Consider the following 23999-nt stretch of genomic DNA (forward strand, 5'->3'; position numbering starts at 1 on the left):
CTTCCCATCTGTCTCTTCATTGGCGGCAGCGGCAGCAGCATCACAGGGGGGAGGGAGGGACTGCTTCCTTCTCCCCTGTGCTGCAGAGGGAACACTGAGAGCAGCGCGATCTCTGTCCCCCATACGTTATCGGAATATCGGCAAAATAGATGCCGATACCGATAACTCTCAAAATCCTGAATATCGGCCGATAATATCGGTCGATCCCTATAATACACTAACAGGCAATGCATTACAATACAGATGTATTGTAATGCATTGCAGAGGGGATCAGACCCCCAAAAGTCTAAGTCCCAGAGTGGGACAGAAATAAAGTTAAAAAAAAAAGTGTTTTCAATAAAAATAATAAAGTTTCAAGTTAAAGGGCTTCTGTCACCCCACTAAACAGTTTTTTTTTTTTTTTTTTTTTTGGTTACTTATAATCCCTATACTGAGATTTATGCATACATACTGTAATTAATCATTTTGGTAAAGCAGATTATGTTAAAAACGTACTTTTAAAATATGCAAATTACCTTGCTACCAGCAAGTAGGGCGGCTACTTGCTGGTAGCAGCCGCATCCTCCTATCCTAAAGACGCCCCCTCCGCATGTTGATTGACAGGGCCAACGGACGGGATCTCTCTCTACTGGCCCTGTTTGCATTCAAAATCTGGCGCCTGCGCCGTACCTGTCTTCAGTCGGCGCAGGCACACTGAGAGGCGGACGCTCGCTCGGCCGCTCCATCCTCAATGCGCCTGCGCCGATGACGTCACATCTACACCCGGCGCAGGCGCATTGAGAAGGAGGACGCTCGCTTGGCCGCTCCTTCCTCAACATGCGGAGGGGGCGTCTTTAGGATAGGAGGATGCGTCTGCTACCAGCAAGTAGCCGCCCTACTTGCTGGTAGCAAGGTAATTTGCATATTTTAAAAGTAAGTTTTTAACATAATCTGCTGAACCAAAATGATTAATTACAGTATGTATGCATAAATCGCAGTATAGGGATTATAAGTAACCAATAAAAAAAAAACTGTTTAGTGGGGGTGACAGAAGCCCATTAAATAAAAGAGAAAAAAACGCCCTTTTCCCCTGATTTTATAATTATAAATAGAAAAAAAATATGAAGAAAAACATACAGTACAGACCAAAAGTTTGGACACACCTTCTCATTCAAAGAGTTTTCTTTATTTTCATGACTAGGAAGGCATCAAAACTATGAATTAACACATGTGGAATTATATACATAACAAACAAGTGTGAAACAACTGAAAATATGTCATATTCTAGGTTCTTCAAAGTAGCCACCTTTTGCTTTGTTTACTGCTTTGCACACTCTTGGCATCATCTTGATGAGCTTCAAGAGGTAGTCCCCTGAAATGGTCTTCCAACAGTCTTGAAGGAGTTCCCAGAGATGCTTAGCACTTGTTGGCCCTTTTGCCTTCACTCTGCGGTCCAGCTCACCCCAAACCATCTCGATTGGGTTCAGGTCCGGTGACTGTGGAGGCCAGGTCATCTGGCGCAGCACCCCATCACTCTCCTTCATGGTCAAATAGCCCTTACTTTCAAAGTTTTCCCAATTTTTCGGCTGACTGACTGACCTTCATTTCTTAAAGTAATGATGGCCACTCGTTTTTCTTTACTTAGCTGCTTTTTTCTTGCCATAATACAAATTCTAACAGTCTATTCAGTAGGACTATCAGCTGTGTATCCACCTGACTTCTCCTCAACGCAACTGATGGTCCCAACCCTATTTATAAGGCAAGAAATCACACTTATTAAACCTGACAGGGCACACCTGTAAAGTGAAAACCATTTCAGGGGACTACCTCTTGAAGCTCATCAAGAGAATGCCAAGAGTGTGCAAAGCAGTAATCAAAGCAAAAGGTGGCTACTTTGAAGAACCTAGAATATGACATATTTTCAGTTGTTTCACACTTTGTTTGTTATGTATATAATTCCACATGTATTAATTCATAGTTTTGATGCCTTCAGTATGAATCTACAATTTTCATAGTCATGAAAATAAAGAAAACTCTTTGAATGTGAAGGTGTGTCCAAACTTTTGGTCTGTACTGTATATTAGGTATCGCCGCGTCCGTAACGACCAGCTCCAAAAATATATCACATGACCCACCATCGGACGATAGACACCATAAAAAATAAAAACTGTGTAAAAAAAAAGAGCCATTTTTGTCACCTTACATCACTAAAAGTACAACACCAAGCGATCAAAAAGGTGTATGCCCCCAAAAATAGTACCAATATAACCGTCACCTCATCCCGCAAAAAATGAGCCCCTACATAGGACAAAAATGATACTGTATAAAACTTGAATAAATAAAGAAGTATACATATTGGGTATCGCCGCGTCCATAACAACCTGCTCTATAAAAATACCACATGACCTAACCCTTCCGGTGAACACCGTTAAAAAAAAAAAAAAAAAAAAAGTTGCCAAAAAATACATTATTTTGGTCACCTTACATCACAAAAAGTGTAATGGCAAGCGATCAAAAAGTCATATGCACCCCAAAAATGTACTAATCAAACCGTCATCTCATCCTGCAAAAATGATATCCTACCTAAGAGAATCACCCAAAAAATAAAAACTATTGTTTTGTTTTTTGTTTTGTTTGTTTTTTGTTTAAAAAATGATGATCGTGTATAAAACTTAAAAAAAAATAAAAAAAAGTATACATATTAGGTATCGCCGCGTCCGTAACAGCCTTCTCTATAAAAATATAACATGATTTAACCCCTCAAGTGAACACCAAAAAAAAAAAAGGTGTAATAGCAAGCGATCAGTCATACGCACCCCAAAATTGTACCAATCAAACCATCATCTCATACTGAAAAAAATGAGCCCCTACAGAAGTCGCCCAAAAAATAAAAATATATGGAGACACTAAAAAGCATATTTTTTTTAAATGCCTTATGTAAAACTGAAACAAACAACCCAAAAAGTTGTCATATTGTCATGTCAGTAGCAACCTGCTCTATAAAAATAGCTCATGATCTAACCTGTCAGATGAACGTTGTAAATAACAAAAAATAAAAACAGTAACAACTTTTTTTTTTTTGTTACCTTGCCTCACAAAAAGTGTAATATAGGGCAACCAAAAATAATCTGTACCCTAAAATGGTACCAACAAAACTGCCACCCTATCCTGTAGTTTCCAAAATGGGGTCACTTTTTTGTAGTTTCTACTCTAGGGGTGCATCAGGGGGTCTTCAAATGTGACATGGCAAGTTAAAATTATCCAAATGAAATTTGCCCTCCAAAAACCATATGGCATTCCTTTCCTTCTGTGTCCTGCCGTGTGCCCATACAGCAGTTTATGTAAACTACAGAATGAGGGCAATAAATATTGGCTGTTAATCCTGGCTTTGTTACCGGAATTTTTTTTATTAAAATGGAAAATCTGCCCAAAAATTTGAAATTCTGAAATTTCATCTCTATTTTCCATTAATTCTTGTGTAACACCTAAAGGGTTAACAAAGTTTGTAAAATCAGTTTTGAATACCTTGAGGGGTGTAGTTTCTAAAATATGGTCACTTTTTTGGGAGTTTCTACTCTAGTGGTGCATCAGGGGGGCTTCAAATGGGACATGGTTTAAAAAAACCAGTCCATCAAAATCTGCCTTCCAAAAACCACATGGCGTTCCTTTCCTTCTGTGCCCTGCCGTGTGCCCGTACAGCAGTTTACGACCACATATGGGGTGTTTCTGTAAACTACAGAATACGGGCAATAAATATTGAGTTTAGTTTGGCTGTTAATCCTGGCTTTGTTGGCGGAAAAAAAAAGATTAAATGGAAAAGCTGCCAAAAAAGTGAAATTCTGAAATTTCATCTCCAATTTCCATTAGTTCTTGTGGAACACCTAAAGGGTTAACAACGTTTGTAAAATCAGTTTTTAATACCTTGAGGGGTGTAGTTTCTAAAATTGAGTCATTTTTGGGTGGTTTCTATTATGTAAGCCCCACAAAGTGACTTCAGACCTGAACTAGTCATTAAAAAGTGGGTTTTGGAAATTTTCGGATAAATTGTAAGATTTGCTTCTAAACTTATAAGCCTTCTAACGTCCCCAAAAAATAAAATGGCATTCACAAAATGATCCAAACATGCAGTAGACATATGGGAAATGTAAAGTAATAACTAATATACTATCTGTTTTAAAGGCAGCGAAATTGAAATTTGGAAAGTTGCGAATTTTTCTAAATTTTTGGTAAATTATTATTATTTTTTGGAAAAAGAGTAGACTGGGCACACCTTGGATATTGGAAACTACTATTTATTAATTAATGAGTATTTAGGGATAAGAACACCAAAATATAATAGAAGTCACTATCACACTATTGGACAACATACATATTGAGACTTCTGCGTATCAGTGATCGGGATGAAGCTGAACTGGTCACCGCCGCGATGTTGGCAGACCCGACAGCCTCACTCCAGTCCCTGCATAGGAAATTATATAAATTATATATTATTATTATATAAATATTTGGATTTTAATAAACAACAGTGTATTAACAGTATAATATGATAATAAAATGCAGTGGCAAATAAAATACGGTGTGGTATCGATACAATATAGTTCAGGTGACAATATAAGAATTTATGAATATATAAATATATAAAAAAGGAAATTCGTTGATCCTGAGGATTTCCCAATGTCCAAATGGGCCAAGATGCCCACAGGTTCGTTATGGCAATGTAAATGGACAAGGTGATGTTGTAATTAATACCAACATAAAATCACTTGATTTGTTCAGTCATTAGACCAGCGGCGTCCCGCTAGCGGTCTGAAATAAATCCGACAGTTGGACAGTAGTACAAATAGGAACGTTCTTACCGATGCTGGAGGTTTCTCGCAATGGAGAGAAACCTCTGCCGTCTGTCGAAACTTGATCCCGGTTTAACTGCAGTCGGGTAGAACTCACAGTGGGTACTATGGATCACCTGTTAGCAGTCGAATCACTGCACGAGGTCCCGCTTGTTTGAGTCCAAATGAAGTATCCCAACCTTCCGGGTAGAGGTTTCAGATCAGCTGTGTTTGGTAACTCGGCTCAGAATTGTTCCTCTATGAAGTCAATGCGGTGCACTCGCATGTAGTAGAATTGGGGGGTCTGACCGGGATCAAGTTTCGATAGACGGCAGAGGTTTCTCTCCATTGCGAGAAACCTCCAGCATCGGTAAGAACGTTCCTATTTGTACTACTGTCCAACTGTCGGATTTATTTCAGACCGCTAGCGGGACGCCGCTGGTCTAATGACTGAACAAATCAAGTGATTTTATGTTGGTATTAATTACAACATCACCTTGTCCATTTACATTGCCATAACGAACCTGTGGGCATCTTGGCCCATTTGGACATTGGGAAATCCTCAGGATCAACGAATTTCCTTTTTTATATATTTATATATTCATAAATTCTTATATTGTCACCTGAACTATATTGTATCGATACCACACCGTATTTTATTTGCCACTGCATTTTATTATCATATTATACTGTTAATACACTGTTTATTAAAATCCAAATATTTATATAATTTATACCCTCTGCCTATGCAGGGACTGGAGTGAGGCTGTCGGGTCTGCCAACATCGCGGCGGTGACCAGTTCAGCTTCATCCCGATCACTGATACGCAGAAGTCTCAATATGTATGTTGTCCAATAGTGTGATAGTGACTTCTATTATATTTTGGTGTTCTTATCCCTAAATACTCATTAATTAATAAATAGTAGTTTCCAATATCCAAGGTGTGCCCAGTCTACTCTTTTTCCATATTTCTCTTCTCCCAGCAGCGGGGTGACGCTGCTAAAACTGAGAGCACCCTGTCTGGTGCATCAACCATCCTGTGCATCTAACTAAAATATTAGTATTATTATTTTTTTTTAATAAATAAAAATTTTATATTTTGTTCAAATTTACCCCTGCCTGAAGTACAATATGTGATGAGAAAACAATCTCAGAATGGCTTGGATAAGTAAAAGTGTTTTTAAAGTTATCACCACATAAAGTGACACATGTCAGATTTGCAAAAATCAGTCTGGTCCTTAAAGGGGTATTCTCATCTTGCTACGTCATTCTCAATTGCTGCCAGCTAGCTGTTCACTTCCTGTTTTTTCTGCAGATAAGGCTGGGCAGGCTTGGGCAGCTAGAGTGAAGGCCCGGCCACACCTCCTTATGACATCACACTGAGAGCTGAGTCCTGCGTGCTAGTTCATGTGAAGAGTATGAGTCATCAGTCTGGCAGCCTGCAGTGTCTGTGAGGGGAATGGTCACTCAGAGAGCCATGTGAAGTGAGCTCAGTGCACAGTAACAATCGGCTGTTCTGCAGTTTTACACACAAAATCTCTGTCTGATATTTTACAAACCCATTCTGTGCATCAAAAACTATAATTCCATATTATACATTAGCCCAAAAGCTTGACCAACCCCAACCCACCAGCACTGATGCAGATTTGTTTCCATTATAGCTGTACTCCAGTTGTGTATAAACCTTACACTATGTATCTTTATAGATGCATATACAGCTCAGCTACATGTGTCTTCTCCAGTCCCCTAACATCACTTTGGCTGAATGGCTTCCTATACAGCCCTACTACATCTTTATTCTACTCCCCCACTAGCACTGTGTCTGAAAAGCTTCATATACAGCTCTACTACATTTGTCTGTTTATCTCTTCAACCAGCACTGTGTCAGAACAGCCGCATATTCAGCTCTGCTACATCTGTTTCTCTTTCACCAGCATTGATGCTGACCTTCTACATATACAGCTCTGCTACATCTGTTTTTATCTTCAACCAGCACTGTGTCAGAACACTCACATATTCAGCTCTGCTAAATCTGTTTCTCTTTCACCAGCATTGATGCTGACCTTCCACATATACAGCTCTGCTACATATATTTTTCTCTTCAACCAGCACTGTCAGAATAGCCGCATATTCAGCTCTGCTACATCTGTTTCTCTTTCACCAGCATTGATGCTGACCTGCCACATATACAGCTATGCTACATCTGTTTTTCTCTTCAACCAGCACTGTCAGAATAGCCGCATATTCAGCTATTTTTTTTTTTACTCAGACCAACTTGGTTCTTGAAGATCCAGTGGGTCTGATGCCTCTATAATACACTGCAGTACACTGTATAGTGTACTGCAGTGTATTTTCTATTACACTTAGCCTGGTCAGGCTCCTTTCTTCCCAGCAAGAGCCTGATCAGGCTTAGGCCGAATGCACGCGGCCGAGAGCGGTCCGTGGTATGCCGGGCTGGATTCCTGTTCAGAGCAGCTCGGCGTCATTGGTTGCTATGACGCGTGCGCTTCATGTTGCCGCTGTACTACAGTAATACACTATACCAGTGTATTACTGTAGTGCGGCAGCGGCGGCATGAAGAGCACGCGTCATAGCAACCAATGACGCCGTGCGCTCCTGCTCTGAACAGGGATCCAGCCCGGCATACCACGGACCGCTCTCGGCCGCGTGCATTCGGCCTTAGGGTACTTTTACACTACCGGCAGGACAGCCTGCCGCTATTTCGCTGTGCCGCTTCTCTGTCCCCATTGACTATAATGGGGAGGGGGCGGAGCTCCGGCGCAGTACGGCAGTGCGCTGTGAGAGGCCGCCGGATGAAAAAGTTGGACCTGCAGTACTTTTCGTCCGGCGGCCTCTCGTCGCACACTGCCGGGGCTCTGCCCTCATCCCCATTATAGTCAATACGGACAGAGCAGCGGCACGGCGAAATAGCAGGCGGAACGAATCCGTCCTGCCGCAAGTGTGAAACTACCCTTTTATGCCATGGCAAGCCGGAGCTTGACACAGCAGCGCAGCGCCCGGGAGGCAGCTCCAGCTGACATCACTTGCCAGCATGGGGTTCCACTCGAAACTGAAAGAGAGGGGGGCGGGGGGGGGGGGGGGGGGGGCAGGGAAAGTTATGCTGCCAGCATGGGGTTCCACTCGGCCAACCATGAAACTGAAAGAGAGGGAAGGGGGGGGGGGGGGGCGGGACAGTTATCCACAGCAGGGGGCGGGGGGGTCGGGACAGTTATCCACAGCAGGGGGCGGGGGGGTCGGGACAGTTATCCACAGCAGGGGGCGGGGGGGTCGGGACAGTTATCCACAGCAGGGGGCGGGGGGGTCGGGACAGTTATCCACAGCAGGGGGGGGGGGGGTCGGGACAGTTATCCACAGCAGGGGGGGGGGGGGGTCGGGACAGTTATCCACAGCAGGGGGGGGGGGTCGGGACAGTTATCAACAGCAGGGGGGGGGGGGGTCGGGACAGTTATCCACAGCAGGGGGGGGGGGTGGGGGGTCGGGACAGTTATCCACAGCAGGGGGGGGGACAGTTATCCACAGCAGGGGGGGTGGTCGGGACAGTCATCCACATCAGGGCAGCTCTCCTCACCATTCACTGATCACGGCTGCTCTGCTGAACGCTGACAGCTCCCCTCCTCCTCCTCCTGAAGGGGGGGGGGGTCGGCACAGTAACACAGAGCAGCGCAGCCCGTCCTCACCATTCACTGACCCTGGCTGCGCTGCTGAACGATGGCAGCTCCCCTCCTCCTCCACCACCTGAAAGGGGGGGTCGGCACAGTTACACACAGCAGCGCAGCCCCGTTCTCCTCACCATTCACTAATCGGGGCTACGCTGCTGAAGGCTGACAGCTCCCCTCCTCCTCCACCATTCTCTCCCTCTACGACCGCGGCTCTGTTTGTGAAGTGGCAACGGTCTGGGCATGGGGGCGGCGTGCACGCTCATGTGATAACTGAGCGGCAGGCAAGAAGAAAGAAGAGGAGCTTATGCGCAAGCGCAGCGCAGGGACTCGCTCCAGAGGAGGTGGACGTTTCTAGGGGAGACCAAATCAAACACTGGGGTACAATCCACAATATTTGATCTAGAAAGGTAGAAATTTAATAATAGTTTATATTGGCAAAAATGATCATTGGCACATACTTTATTTCATTAAGTATGATCATTAAGATGAGAATACCCCTTTAAGGTGAAAAATGACCCGGTCCTTAAGGGGTTAAATCTCATTCTAGGTTTAGTCATCTGGGCAGTTCAATTCTGATTGACAGCCATCTCTAGATACAGTTATTCAGGGAAGTCAGTTCTGCCCTCTGGATTCTTAAGCATAGAAATACCCCATGTTCAATGTGACAGGTTATCCTGTACATAAGAAGCTGGGGTTTTACATAGAGGCACAACAGGCAGTCATTTACTGCTGTATTAGGCTACATGCACACGACCGTGTTCCCCCCGTGGCCGTATTGCGGCCCGCATACAGGTCCGCAATACACTGGCTCCGGCCGTGTGCATTCCGCATCACAGATCGCGAACCCATTCACTTTAATGGGTCCGCAATCACGGAGATGCTGAATGGAGGCACGGATCGAAACCTCACGGAAGTACTACGGGCTGCTTCCGTGGTGCTTCTGGTCGTGCCTCCGCACTGCAAAAAAGTAGTGCATGCACTATTTTATTTTTGGTGTAGACAGTTGGATGCGGAGCGCAGACCCCATTCAAGTGAATGGGTCCGCGATCCGCATGCGGCTGCCCCATGGTCTGTGCCCGTGCATTGCGGACCGCAATTTGTGGTCCGCGGCACAGGCACGGAGCCCTAACGTTTGTGTGCTTGTAGCCTTATACAGCACAACACCTGCTGGCCGTCTATGGTAAACCATTGAAGTCTATGTTATAAGTGATCTAACAGAAGGGACTAAAATGAGTTAAAAAATAATAATTAGACAAATTAAATAATAATCCCCTTTCCCACTTTTTACAAATAAACATAAAATCAAATATATACACTCACCTAAAGAATTATTAGGAACACCATACTAATTTGGTGTTGGACCCCCTTTTGCCTTCAGAACTGCCTTAATTCTATGTGGCATTGATTCAACAAGGTGCTGATAGCATTCTTTAGAAATGTTGGCCCATATTGATAGGATAGCATCTTGCAGTTGATGGAGATTTGAGGGATGCACATCCAGGGCACGAAGCTCCCGTTCCACCACATCCCAAAGATGCTCTATTGGGTTGAGATCTGGTGACTGTGGGGGCCATTTTAGTACAGTGAACTCATTGTCATGTTCAAGAAACCATTTTTCCAGTCTTCAACAGTCCAATTTTGGTGAGCTCGTGCAAATTGTAGCCTCTTTTTCCTATTTGTAGTGGAGATGAGTGGTACCCGGTGGGGTCTTCTGCTGTTGTAGCCCATCCGCCTCAAGGTTGTGCGTGTTGTGGCTTCACAAATGCTTTGCTGCATACCTCGGTTGTAACGAGTGGTTATTTCAGTCGTCAACGTTGCTCTTCTATCAGCTTGAATCAGTCGGCCCATTCTCCTCTTACCTCTAGCATCCACAAGGCATTTTTGCCCACAGGACTGCCGCATACTGGATGTTTTTCCCTTTTCACACCATTCTTTGTAAACCCTAGAAATGGTTGTGCGTGAAAATCCCAGTAACTGAGCAGATTGTGAAATACTCAGACCGGCCCGTCTGGCACTAGCAACCATGCCACGCTCAAAATTGCTTAAATCACCTTTCTTTCCCATTCTGACATTCAGTTTGGAGTTCAGGAGATTGTCTTGACCAGGACTACCCCCCTAAATGCATTGAAGCAACTGCCATGCGATTGGTTGACTATATAATTGCATTAATGAGAAATAGAACAGGTGTTCCTAATAATTCTTTAGGTGAGTGTATATATATAGCATTGTTTTTTTTCAGTCAGTAAAAACAAAGTCAGAATTGCATTGCACATAAATACAGCTTAGGCTACTTTCACACTTGCGTTCGGTGCGGATCTGTCTGGTATCTGCACAGACGGATCCGCACCTATAATGCAAACGCTTGCATCCGTTCAGAACGGATCCGTCTGCATAACTGTTTTTTCAGATCAGATTTTTCACATCGTGAAAACTCAGATCCGACAGTATATTCTAACACGGTGATGGTGTTGATGACGCTTCAAGTTAGAATATGCTAAAAGAACTGTGTACATAACTACCCCCTGCTGCCTGGCAGCACCCGATCTCTTACAGGGGGCTGTGATCCGCACAATTAACCCCTCAGGTGCCGCACCTGAGGGGTTAATTGTGCGTATCATAGTCCCCTGTAACAGATCGGGTGCTGCCAGGCAGCAGGGGCCAGACCCCCCTCCCTCCCCAGTTTTAAATTCATTGGTGGCCAGTCTGGGCCCCCCCCTCCCTAGTATTATATTAATTGGTGGCCAGTGCGGCCCCCCTCCCTCCCCAGTATTATATTCATTGGTGGCCAGTGCGGCCTCCCCTCTCCCCCCCCTCCCTTCCCTAATTAAAATCACCAGGCCCCCCCCCCCATCATTGGTGACAGCGGAGAGTTCCGATCGGAGTCCCAGTTTAATCGCTGGGGCTCCGATCGGTTACCATGGCAGCCAAGACGCTACTGCAGTCCTGGCTGCCATGGTTACTTAGCAATTTTTGAAGCATTATACTTACCTGCGCTGTCTGTGACCGGCCGGGCGCTCCTCCTACTGGTAAGTGAAAGGTCTGTGCGGCGCATTGCTTATAGCACAGACCTTTCACTTACCAGTAGGAGGAGCGCCCGGCCGGTCACGGACATCGCAGGGGTGATTTTAATTGGGGGGGGGGGGGGGAGAGGGGAGGCCGCACTGGCCACCAATGAATATAATACTGGGGAGGGAGGGAGGGGGGGCCGCACTGGCCACCAATGAATATAATACTGGGGAGGGAGGGAGGGGGGCCTCACTGGCCACCAATGAATATAATACTGGGGAGGGAGGGGGGCCGCACTGGCCACCAATGAATATAATACTGGGGAGGGAGGGGGGCCGCACTGGCCACCAATGAATTTAAAACTGGGGAGGGAGGGGGGGTCTGGCCCCGGCTGCCTGGCAGCACCTGATCTCTTACAGGGGGCTATGATACGCACAATTAACCCCTCAGGTGCGGCACCTGAGGGGTTAATTGTGCGGATCACAGCCCTCTGTAAGAGATCAGGTGCTGCCAGGCAGCAGGGGGCAGTTATTACACAGTTCTCAGTACATTCTAACTTGAAGCGTCCCCATCACTATGGGAACGCCTCTGTGTTTGAATATACTGTCGGATCTGAGTTTCACGATCTAACTCAAATCCGATGGTATATTCTAACATAGAGGCGTTCCCATGGTGATGGGGACGCTTCAAGTTAAAATATACCATCGGATTGGAGAAAACTCCGATCCTATGGTATATTAATAGGGACTCCTGACTTTACATTGAAAGTCAATGGGGGAAGGATCTGTTTGCAATTGCACCATATTGTGCCAACGTCAAACGGATCCGTCCCCATTGACTTGCATTGTAAATCAGGACGGATCTGTTTGGCTCCGCACGGCCAGGCGGACACCAAAACGCTGCAAGCTGCGTTCAGGTGTCCGCCTCCTGAGCGGAATGGAGGCGGAACGGAGCCAAACTGATGCATTCTGAACGGATCCTTATCCATTTAGAATGCATTGGGGCTGTACGGATCCTTCAAGCGGAACCCCAAACGCAAGTGTGAAAGTACTCTTACTCTGCATAAAACATGCCATCATATGGTTATGTGCTGCTAATATCAGGGGGCTGACTGGGTGAAACCCCTTTAATTACCAAACTAGGCTGTATACCTAAGAGGTTAAAAAAAGTTTTTAAATTTAAACACCGTTGCTGTAATCATACTGACCTGCAGAATAAAGGTAATGTCATTTTTACTGCCGAATGAATCCTGCAAATTGCTTTCCAATTCCAAACCATTAACAATTTTGTTCCAGCTTCCCATGGAATATTAATTGGTGCAATTAAAAAGTACAGCTTGTTCCGCAAAATACAAGCCCTCATCCAACTATGTGAATGGAACCACTCTCGAGGGATCTCCACTAACTTGTGCTGACATTAGAGGAGGAGGTGTGTGGTTCCCCACCCCCCCCCCCTGCAGAGTTTGCGGCTGAACTGTAAACCCGTGCGTATGTGTTGGTCACCTAAGCGTCTGTGCGGTCTCCCATCCCTGTGCTGGCATCTGCCTCATGGAAAGAACTGCGCATGTTTGCACAGTCGCATAGCTGTGGTTCATGTGATTAAACCACTGTTTTTGTTAATCTGAGGCTCCTTTCCCAAGTCATGACATTTTTTTCTTAATATGCAAATGATGCCTTTGGTGCAATGAGGGTGTCACCATTGCTCTTGTTGCACCCACACTTTACTCCTTTCTGTGGCCAGCCCCACCCTCTCTGCTTTGATTTGACAGGGCCAGGCAGTAGCAAAACAGTGAGGGAGGGGCTGACCACAGAAAAGAGCAGGATTTTGGAGCAGCAACAACTGAAAATGCTGTATGATGCATGTGAAAGGGGTTAGAAAAGATGTCACAAGCAGTGGAAAAATTAGTGTAAATGTAAAAGCATGTTGTGAATTTTAAAGTTCTCTATTCCTTGCTGTGTTTTAAGAGGTATAATCCACTGTAAAATTCCATGTTGGATTTACTTGTTTTACACTGTTTAATTTTTGTCTTTTGTGTATATTTCTTCTTTAGCTAAAAGAATTTAGAGAAAAAATGCAGACCATATTTCCAGCTGTGCCTAAAAGTAACAAGCAAGCCTCTGATCCTAAGGCTTTTAATTGGGAAGATCTTCTGAAGTCTAAGTAATTGAGCATCAAACATCTGGAACAGGATTATTGTTTTAGGTTTATCTGGATGGCAGATGAGCTTATGCTATTGGAGGCTACACAGCACATTTGACAATAGGTGAATAGCAGCAGTGGATATATCCTAAAGAGCCTTTACGGTTTTTATATAGGTGACCCAGCAGGTGTTCTTCTGGTGCCAGTAGTCGCATCACTGATTTTGTGTAATAGGACCGCAAAAACACTGTGCTGCTGTAATATAATTTTTTTTTTACTCAATGGGGAGATTTATCATAAGCTGTACGCCAGACACATGGCCTAAAAAAATAGCAAATTTTGGCCAAGCTTCATTTGCGCAAAAATATGTGACTCTTGTCCATTTTTACTTTTCCCGTCTATTCCTAAAAATGGACCTTCGACGGCTCAGCAAATTTACGATCATTTACACGAGAAACTGAGCTTAAGTAAATTTAAATTTCTGGTGCAAGGAGTGCCAGAGATATGTCTAATTTATAAAAATGCATGCCTCTTAATTAGGAGCATCTCACTTCAGCACACAGGGAATCTAGAATCAAGTAGGAGATGCCAGTCTTGATAAATATCCCCCATTGTCTACAAAAATATTATTTATAAGACGTGATATCACTTACATAGATACAAGGAGATTCCACCTTTTCATTTTCCAAAGGAGCTGTGAAAAATAAAAGGTGGAATCTGGTTGCTATGGGCAACTAAGCCAGTTCCATTTTACACCAGTTTGATAAATCTCCCCCAAGGTACTGCCATAAATCAAAACTATTACTGAATGGCCGGAATGTAACAAATATGAAAGGGTAGGGTGCAACAACCATACCAAATAAGTACTCCAACATGGAGCACCATTCCTTAATAGACCAACCATCTCACTGACAGGGAATTCAGATAAGAGAAATGTGCTGGCCTTGGTATATTGTTACTGTGTGTTGTAGTTTACCTATTTGGGTTTTATGCATCAAAATAAAATGTATGTTTTGGTTATTCATTGATAGAAATATCTTGTTATAATCTGCAAGTTAGAGAATGTTGTTTTAGTTACACCCTTTGTAAAACCAGTCATAGCGTCACGATTTAAAGGGGTTGTTCCACCATAGGAACTGATCGAGAAGCATCTGACCAGTTGAGGTCAGACTGATGAGACCCACACTATTTCGACACAAATGGCATCCCTGAGCCCCGTAAGTTAATGAAGCAAGAGTCACGCATACGTGTTCCCAATCCACTCAACACTATACTCCTCCTGAAGAGAAGCAGAGTCCAGCGCTTGACTATCTCCAGCAGTCCCATAGAGGTGAATGGAGCAGCATTGTGCATGTGTGGACTGGAACTCGGTTCACTCCCAGGACTCTGGCTCCCCATTCTCTTGATCATGGGAGTTCATAGGTTGAGATACTTCTCACTCATGCGGTGGATAGGTGATAAATAAGGTCTTATGATGGGACAACTCCTTTAATAATGTATTGTCATTTGCTGGGGGCACTAGGATAGAGGTGGCAATTCTGGAAGTTAACAGCAGTCTTACTTTAATCCAGATGTGCACTTGAGTAAAGCTCTGACATCTTATCAGACTCGTATAAGCCTTCTTTTATTTAAATACAATATTTAGCGGAAAAAAAAGTTTGACAGGAGCTCCTGGCAATGCCCTCTTGCAGCAATGTAGATATCATTTTAAAGAAACTAGATCTTATTGAGCTAGTCACTGAACTTATTTATGTACTAATGAAAAATACATTATTGTACAGTGGTAAAAAATGTACTACAACATTTAATTATTTTTCTATATTGTTTAAATGAATAAAAAAATGCATTTGTTTTCAGATTTCTTTTTTTTTTTTTTAAGACGTGCAAGATAGACCATTATTAAAGAATAAGACAGAGGCTCTTGTGGATACCTATTTTATTTGATGTGTAATTTGTGGTTTGTCAGCCATCTTGATTCATTCTCCCCTCAGATATGGTTTTCCTAATGAATCCTACATTTCCCATCATGCCTGACTTTGCGGAGACAGAGGGGGCCGAGTCTCGCCACACTGCACTGCTCTGTGTCCTCTCAGTGCTATTCCCTGACCCTGCATGGTCTCAATGTTCTCCTGTGTGATGCAGTTTGAGCCTGTCTGCCCTCTCGGTCTTGTAATCTCTCGCTCTCCCGTCAGCTGTTACATGCAGGAGGCATGAAGTCCAATGTGAAGCTACATCTTGTAGAACTACACTGAGGAGTCAGCGCACATAGACAGTAGTACAGTGTGAGTCTGGAGGTTTATATAACTGCAGCTAATCACTGTGTACACTGTGTATATGCACTCCTGTTCCATCAGATAGGGGAGACATTATATCTTCAACAGAATACAAGGATATACAGAGGAACAGAGAGGGGAGGAGCCTGAGATATGCCAGGAGGCATTTGATTGGTGGTGTCATCCTGTAGTTCACAGGAAGTCATCTACAAGGATAGACCAAGTTCATGTTTGCATACCAGAGCAGCAGGCCGCGGCCCAGGACGGGGCACTGGAAGATTGTTTGCCGTGCCGCGGCGATCAGGGTAGTCTTTAACGCAGTACTAATGAAGCGCTTCCATTATGGAAGTGCTTCATTAGTACAGGAGGACCAGGAAGCGGTGAAGGAACTGTACTGGACGCTTCCTGGTGCTCGGCTATCGGCTGTGCAGGGCTGCGCACAGCGTGAGGTCGCTCTGAGACCTCACACTGCACCGCGATACACAGCCGACAGCAAGATGAAGAGGATCGCGATGGTGACCAGGAGCAGGAGAGGTAAGTGTTTTTTTTTATTTGCTCTGGGGGCTGACATGGGGGGCTGATGGCTGACATGGGGGCTGATAGATGGCTAAAGGTTGGGGGGTTGATCTGAGGCATTGGGGGTCTGATCTGAGGTCTGATTAACATTGGGGGTCTGATTGCTGGTCTGACCTGAGGTGTAATGAAAAATATTTTTTCTTATTGTTCTACTCTAAAACCTACGGTACAGTGCAGCAGAGACCCTAGTCAGTTTATATAGTTGTTATATATTTTAATATGCACCTTGTGTTTTGTTATGCGCGTGAATCAGTCAGCGCCGACTAGCACCCCCTAAGCCCCGGTCCCTGGGGAAAATTGTCTTGCATGAAACTGGTCCTTGGTGCAAAAAAGGTTGGGGACCACTGCACTAGAGGAAGGAGTCAGACTTGAGATCATATGACCAAGTTCCCATAACAAAAAAGTTCAAATTGTATGGATGTAACTGAGTTAGGGTGTGACAAATTACTCTGCTAGAATACTGGTGGTGAATTTGTAAAATAAAAAAACGTGCTTTTTTAAGGGTTTGGCAGTATGGCTTTACACATCACAGTTTAGGTTCTAATTATACTTACAAGATAGTCGGGATGAGAGAGTGTCGTTTAGAAGGCACCCTCTACCATCTAGAGAGGACCTTTAATACCCACTTCCTGAGTTCAACTAGCTATTTAAGTCTTGTGGGTCTTTGTATCGAGATGGTCTTTCTGTTATGTTGTTAACGTGAGACCCAAATCCCTCTCCCAATTTAGTATGTATGATTGATTTCACAGAGCACTGAGTAGGTGGTATAGCTGTAATAGAGCATGATGCAAGACTCCCATTGAGTTACAAATATATTCAAAAGCTGTTTTGTCTCTAGTGTACTCTGAAGCTTGGTTGAGTGAGAGTAGGAAATGTTGAACTTGCCAGGCTGAAAGAGACAAGGAATCCGATATGTCACTAAGGGACTGCAACAAGAGCCAGTTACCACAAGAGAGGAAGTGATGGGTTCAACATTTTATTAGGCACAACTCAACTCACAAATGGACCTTGCTACAAACCAGAGGGAAACAAAGTGTTTCCCAAAGTAGGGAACAGTGGAGAGGGGGAGATATTAGATAAAACTAAGACTACGTCATGTAATGAAGTGTTGTATCTATAGTGGGATGAGTATGGGCCGCTAATGGTGTGTGGTAACCCAACCAAGGGGTCGCAAGTAAAGGGGTAGAAAGGAAGGATTGTTCCAGTTCCACCAATTGCTTATGTGACAGGCGCCAACACCAGTCTACAACTCTTAATTTATATGAGGCACAGTGATAAGAAATGAAATTTGGTAGACCAAGGCCTCCATGATGTTTAGGTCTTAAAAGGACAGAGCACGCGATTCTCAGGGATTTCTCTGCCCAAATGAACCGGGTAAGGGTGGATAGAAGTTTATGGAAGAATAAATGCAGAAGATCCGACCAAACCATGTAAATGTTCCCTTAGTCCAACGGTCTAGGTTGCGTTTAAGATTCCGAAGAAGGGCAGGGTAGTTTGCTGGATAGAGATCTGCAAGGATCTGAGTTAGATGAATGCTCAAATATTTAAGGGAAGTTCATGACCATTTGAAAGGGAAATTGTCAGAAAGTTCCGAGACCAAGCTAGGTGGTAGGGTGACACTTCAGACTTTTGGAAGTTGATTTTGAAATTAAACAATAAAGAGTATGTTTTGAGTTGTTTCATGAGATTGGGTAGGGAGAACGTCCGCATAGGCCGCAACCTTATGGGTAGAACCGGGCATCTGAATCCTTGCTCTATCAGGATTGGCACGTATCTGTCCTAAAAAGGGTTCAAGGCAGAGGATAAAAATCATCGGGGAAAGGGTGCAGCCTTGTCACGTTCCATTCCTTATCAGTAAAGGAATAGAGCACAAACCATTCACCTTAAGCGTAGCAGAAGATGGAGGAGTATTGGTTATGAATACGAGTGGGCATCATCTAACCCTATCCAATATGATGCAAGCTCTCAAACATGAAGTCAAAATTAACTCTGTTAAAAGCTTTAGTGGCATCAGTGAAAGGGATCTTTCACCTCCTTGAGAATGACCGTGATGTCGAAGAGTGTCTTGGGGCATCGTGTGATCCGATGAAAGAGAGTTGGGAGACTTGCCCATCTGTGAGTCTTTAAGGTCCCAGGTCAATTCAGACAAGGATAGGTGGGACTCCAGGGAGGCAATGGTGTTGTCTGGTAAACAACCCATACCTGAGGAGGAAAGGGAAGTCTGGACAGAAAGGCGATGTGCTGTTGTGTCATGAGGTAAAGGAGTCTGTAAATTTGTATATAGACTGGTAATAGTCCTCAGTTATTTGCTGGGGTAGTAGTAGATGACAGCCTTGGGAACCAGAGATGTGGGGTATGAGTGAGCTCATGTTTTGCGTAGTGCCTTCACCAATGTTCTGCTGGGTTTGTTGCCAAATTCATAGTAAAGTCAATGGCATTTAACGTGTCACCTTAGCTTTAGAAAGGCAAAGAGAACAGACTTGTTCCCTGAATTGCGTCCACCTGCCTGTCCAGGGTAGTTTTATGGGTATGTTCAACATTAGACATGCGCATATTGAAACTAGATAACAGTGCCGTCTAGGGACACAAACAGCTGCAAGATGCAAATCTCCGTGCCACAGATGTGAAAGTATCCTCAAATGTGTACTCTTTTGATATAATGTGGAGGATGCACCCTATATCTACTAACTGGTGAGCATGAGGGAGGTCCCGCAGGAAGATATGAATAGCCCCTAGATGAGTCAGTGGTGGGGTCTAAACCTGCTTGTGTAGTATAATGTGGAAAGGGTGTCCCCAGTAGTATGTGGTTCCCATCTGTGCAAGTAGAGAATGAGGCGAGAGTCGTCCGAGAAGATAGTGATGTCTGCACCATTATGAGACCTTTTTTTATTATTTAATTTTCATCTTTTACATTTTTAAAATAACAAAAAAGGGAAAGGGCCTGAAGCAAAGGTTTGGGAACCCAGCATGGTTAGTAACTAGTAGCACCACCCCTTTTGGTAAGTATTATAGCTTGTACACGCTTCTTGTAGTCAGCAAAAGTCTTCCAGTTCTGTGTGATTCCTGGACCATCTTGCATGCATGTACTTATTTTCAATGATGTTCGGATCAGGGGACTGTGAGGGCCATGAGAGAGCCTTCAGCTTGCACTTTTTGAGGTAATTTGTTGTGGATTTTGAGGTGCGTTTACGATCATTATCCGTTTGCAGAAACCATCCTCTTTTCAACTTCAGCTTCTTTATTGTTGATATTTGTTTTCCTCTACCCGTGAAATGTTCCCCATGCCATTGGCTGCAACGCAACCCACAACAGGCCGATTCTCACCATTTTTGCCAGATCAGGCATCCAGATCTCCGTGCCACAGATGTGAAAGTAGCCTCAAATGTGTACTCTTTTGATATAGAGTGGAGGATGCGCCCTGTATCTACCAACTGGTGAGAATGAGGGAGGTCCAGCAGGAAGATATGAATAGCCCCTAGATGAGTCAGTGGTGGGGTCTAAACCTGCCTGTGTAGTATAATGTGGAAAGGGTGTCCCCAGTAGTATGTGGCTCCCACCGCTTATGCAGCCTCCAACAACAATCACCAAAAAAATGAAGCTGACTTTCGTGTATATGAAAATCCAAAAAGCTTTATTATAAATATATATGAACAGTACATACATATATTATAAAACAGGCAGCACAAGGCGGGACACACAAATGAGGAGCAGGACCCAAGGAGAGGCCAGGAGATCAGTGCACGAAAATACAGAGAAAAAGAATACTAGCTGAAAGAGCATACCTCAGAGCCTCATGGCAGCAACGCCCCAAACACAATGCAAAAGAGGCGATTGTAGAGACTGAGGTTAAGATAGAAGGAACACAATTAAACATACCCTGAATGGTGCAAAGATCTCTCGGCCAACTCCTGACCCAACGCCGTTTCGCCAGACCAATCTGTGCAAGTAGAGAATAAGGCGAGAGTCGTCCGAGAAGATGGTGATGTCTGCACCATTATGAGAGATCCCATGAAGCTCCTAGGCCCTGTGCAGGATGTCCTCTTTCTGCTTGTAAAAATGCACCTGTCATATAACATGTGTCACGGTTTCTGGGTCCCGCTACTCTGTGGGGTATGGCTCTTATCTAACTCCATGTCAGAGTCCAAAGGCCTTCCCAGGGTTTTGTTAAAGATGGTCATAACCGTATAGTGCAGAGCTTCAGGGAGGGGTCGACTCTGGGTTGCCACATAGTTTTAGGTTATTGTGACGTCCCCTGTTTTCAATGTCATCTAGATGCAAGGAGGAGTCTTTCATCCAGGTGATGTGAATGTCCATGGTAGTAGAAAGAGAGGACAATGCAGAGGCAGATGTAGACTGGCGCTCTAATATATTGACCCGCTCCGCTAAAGCTACTTTCACACTAGCGTTAATATTTTACGGTATTTTATATTTTTATAATATATTTTTAAGAGCCTTATCTTGAACTTTTTTCACAAGTCTCTATAGGGACTTGTATACTGTTATTTATAATAAAAAACTGGAGTAATTGTAAACATTTGCTTCTGGTGACAGTCAATAAGTGATAATGAAAAATTTTCTATGTCCGAAATAGATATTTCTCTCTAGTTATAATGCTTATTGTTATTACTGCAGCGTATATCAGGAATTGCTAGAGAAGTGGTTTGTATATTTTACTCTATAGATCGGATATGGACAGAATGTGGACAGTGTAAAAGGTAAACTTTATTGATGTTTGTGTTCTATTTTTGTGCAACATTTTTGACTTTGTGATCTGGACGTTGGTGTTAATAGACAGCCTAATTCGGTGCAGATAGGTTAAATGAGCAAATGATCATCTTCTCACTCCTTTTCTGGAAAAAAGACCCCTATATGTGACCCCTATGCATTTAATTGTTACTGGCAAAGGGTTGCTTAACCGCCTCCGGACCGCCTAATGCAGGATTGCGTTCCGGAGGCGGTCGTTTTGTTCCTCCTTGACGCACCAGCGCGTCATCTCGCGAGAAGCCGGCCCACGCATGCGCATTGCGGGCCGGCAAAAGTTAAAGCAGTATTTCGTCACCAGCCTGCCAGCCAATGATCATCGCTGGCAGGATGGTGATTTTCAAAAAATCCAATCAGAAGCCATTTAACACCTTATATTTATAAATATAAGGTATTAAATGGCTTCTGTGCTCCTCTGCTGGTCCTTTTCGTCGGTTGGTCCCAGCAGAGGAGCACACATCACTGTGAATACACACCAAACACTTCACTTAGTCCCAGATCACCCCCCATCACCCCAATTAACCCATTGATCACCCCTGTCATTCACTAGTGAAAGGGAAAAAAGTGATCAGTGTAAACTGTCACTTTTTTTTTTCAGGTTTTAGGTTAGTTTAGGCCCCTTTGTTAGGTAGTTAGCGCCCACCGCACTGCAGTCACTGATTCGCTGATTAGCGTATCGCTAATCAGCATTGGTACTTTTATAGTATCTGTAAGTGATCAGAACTGATCACAGTCAGATCTATAATAGTATTAGTGTCACCTTAGTTCACCCTCCACCCAAAACGCAGTGTTTGCCCGATCAGGCCTGATCGGTCGCCCACACGTACGTTCACCCACGCCCGCCCCGCCGCAGTGACAAAAATATATATATCTTTTGATCACTGCACAATCACTTCACAAGTGCTGCGGCGATAAAAAAAATCTGTTTTGATATTTTTTTATCAATCGCAGCGGCTTCCGGTACTTCGCTAGCCTCCCATTTGTAAGACAGGCTTGTTTTGTTTCTTGGGTAGTCTCAGGGAATACCCCCTAAATTTAGTTGACCAAATGGCAAATAAGGGGTATTCTTCTGAAGAGGCCTACAGGATTCTGACCCAGTCGGATGAGGAATGGGAACCCTCCTCTGACGAATCCAGCGGGTCAGAATACGAACCTGTAGAAAGCAGTGGCAGTCTGACCCAAAGTTCGGACGAGGAGGTTGAGGTCCCTGATACCACCAGGCGTACCCGGCCCCGTGTTGCTAGACCACAGGTTGCGTAGGATCCGCTTTAAGGGCAGCAGAGTGGGGCTGGCGCTGTCGGATTATGTGGTGAGGCATACACCAGCAGCGCAGCCCATCCTGGACCTAATACCAGCACTGCCGTAGAACATGGTGAAGTGGCGAGCACCAGAAGGGCAGTTGAAGCTGGTACGGTGGCACGTGCATTAGTTCCCCCGTCGCAGCCACTGCACAGACAGGCCCGTAGATCCCCTAGAGTCCCTGAGGTGCTGGCAAACCCTGATTGGCAGCCCCCAACTTCAGCCGCACCAGTAGTTCCCCCTTTCACCGCCCAGTCTGGAGTTCGGGTTGAGACAGCTCAGATCGGATCGGCACTGGGGTTTTTTAAGCTGTTCTTGACTGCGGAGCTCTTGGACTTAGTCGTGGCAGAAACAAATCGGTATGCCACTCAATTTATAGCCGCCAACCCGGGAAGCTTTTATGCCCAGTCTTTCCGGTGGAAACCCGTCCAAGTTTCCGAATTTAAAACTTTTCTGGGCCTTCTCCTCAACATGGGCCTGACAAAAAAGCATGAATTGCGGTCATATTGGTCCACGAACCCAATTCATCACATGCCCATGTTCTCTGCTGCGTTTCCTGCACTTTAGCGACAACAGCACCTCTCGTCCCAGAGGCCACCCAGCTTTTGACCGGCTCCACAAAATTCAGCCCCTGATAGACCACCATAACACCAAATTTGCAGATTTGTATACCCCTGTGAAAAACATCTGCATAGACGAGTCCCTGATACATTTTACCGGGCGTCTTGGCTTCAAACAATACATCCCAAGCAAGAGCGCCCGGTATGGGGTCAAATTGTATAAGCTCTGTGAAAGGGCCACAGGCTATACGCACAAATTTCGAGTCTATGAGGGTAAAGATCAGACCCTGGAGCCGGTCTGTTGCCCTGACTACCTGGGGAGCAGTGGGAAGACAGTCTGGGACTTGGTGTCACCCTTATTTGGCAAGAAGTACCATCTTTATGTGGACAATTTTTACACAAGTGTGCCCCTCTTCAGGCATTTGTTCCTAGAACAGATTGGCTGCTGTGGCACCGCGCGACCTAGTCGCCGGGGCTTCCCCCAATGGCTCGTTACCACCCGTCTTGCAAGGGGGGAGAGGGCTGCCTTGTGTAATGAAGAACTGCGGTTCCGTGGCCCCATCCACCAGTGTAGTGAGCCGTCTACACAAACGACATTTCCCCAATGTCGTTACTGGTACCTCAACCCAAGCGCCACCCCGAAAAAGATGTGTCTGTAGCAGGAGTGGAATAAGGCGTGACACCCGCTATTTCTGTCCTGACTGCCCTGACCACCCTGCCCTATGCTTAGGGGAGTGTTTCCGGAAGTACCACACACAGGTACACTTAGCATAGGGATTGCGTTACACAGGACCAGCATACAGGGCTCTTAGGGCCCTTTCACTCACAGCTGCTGCAAACCTCTCCTTTCACCTGGGACAAAGTGCATAATGTACTTCGCCACATCTCTGGGCGATTTGC

At 44.7% G+C, this 23999-nt stretch overlaps 1 protein-coding gene across 2 annotated transcripts in view; it reads left to right on the forward strand.

The window, feature by feature from the left end:
* The window catches only part of TMEM242 (transmembrane protein 242), a 97021-nt gene extending 81535 nt beyond the window's left edge, over window positions 1-15486 (forward strand). For both annotated transcript variants that reach the window (XM_040429369.1, XM_040429371.1), the window contains one exon: window positions 13542-15486. In XM_040429369.1, coding sequence (XP_040285303.1) covers window positions 13542-13655 — 114 coding nt within the window. In that variant the 3' untranslated portion in view covers window positions 13656-15486. The remainder of the gene's footprint in view (window positions 1-13541) is intronic.
* The last annotated feature ends 8513 nt before the right edge of the window (window positions 15487-23999 follow it).

This window comes from Bufo bufo, chromosome 4, assembly GCF_905171765.1.
Source record: "Bufo bufo chromosome 4, aBufBuf1.1, whole genome shotgun sequence".
Lineage (NCBI taxonomy): Eukaryota > Metazoa > Chordata > Amphibia > Anura > Bufonidae > Bufo > Bufo bufo.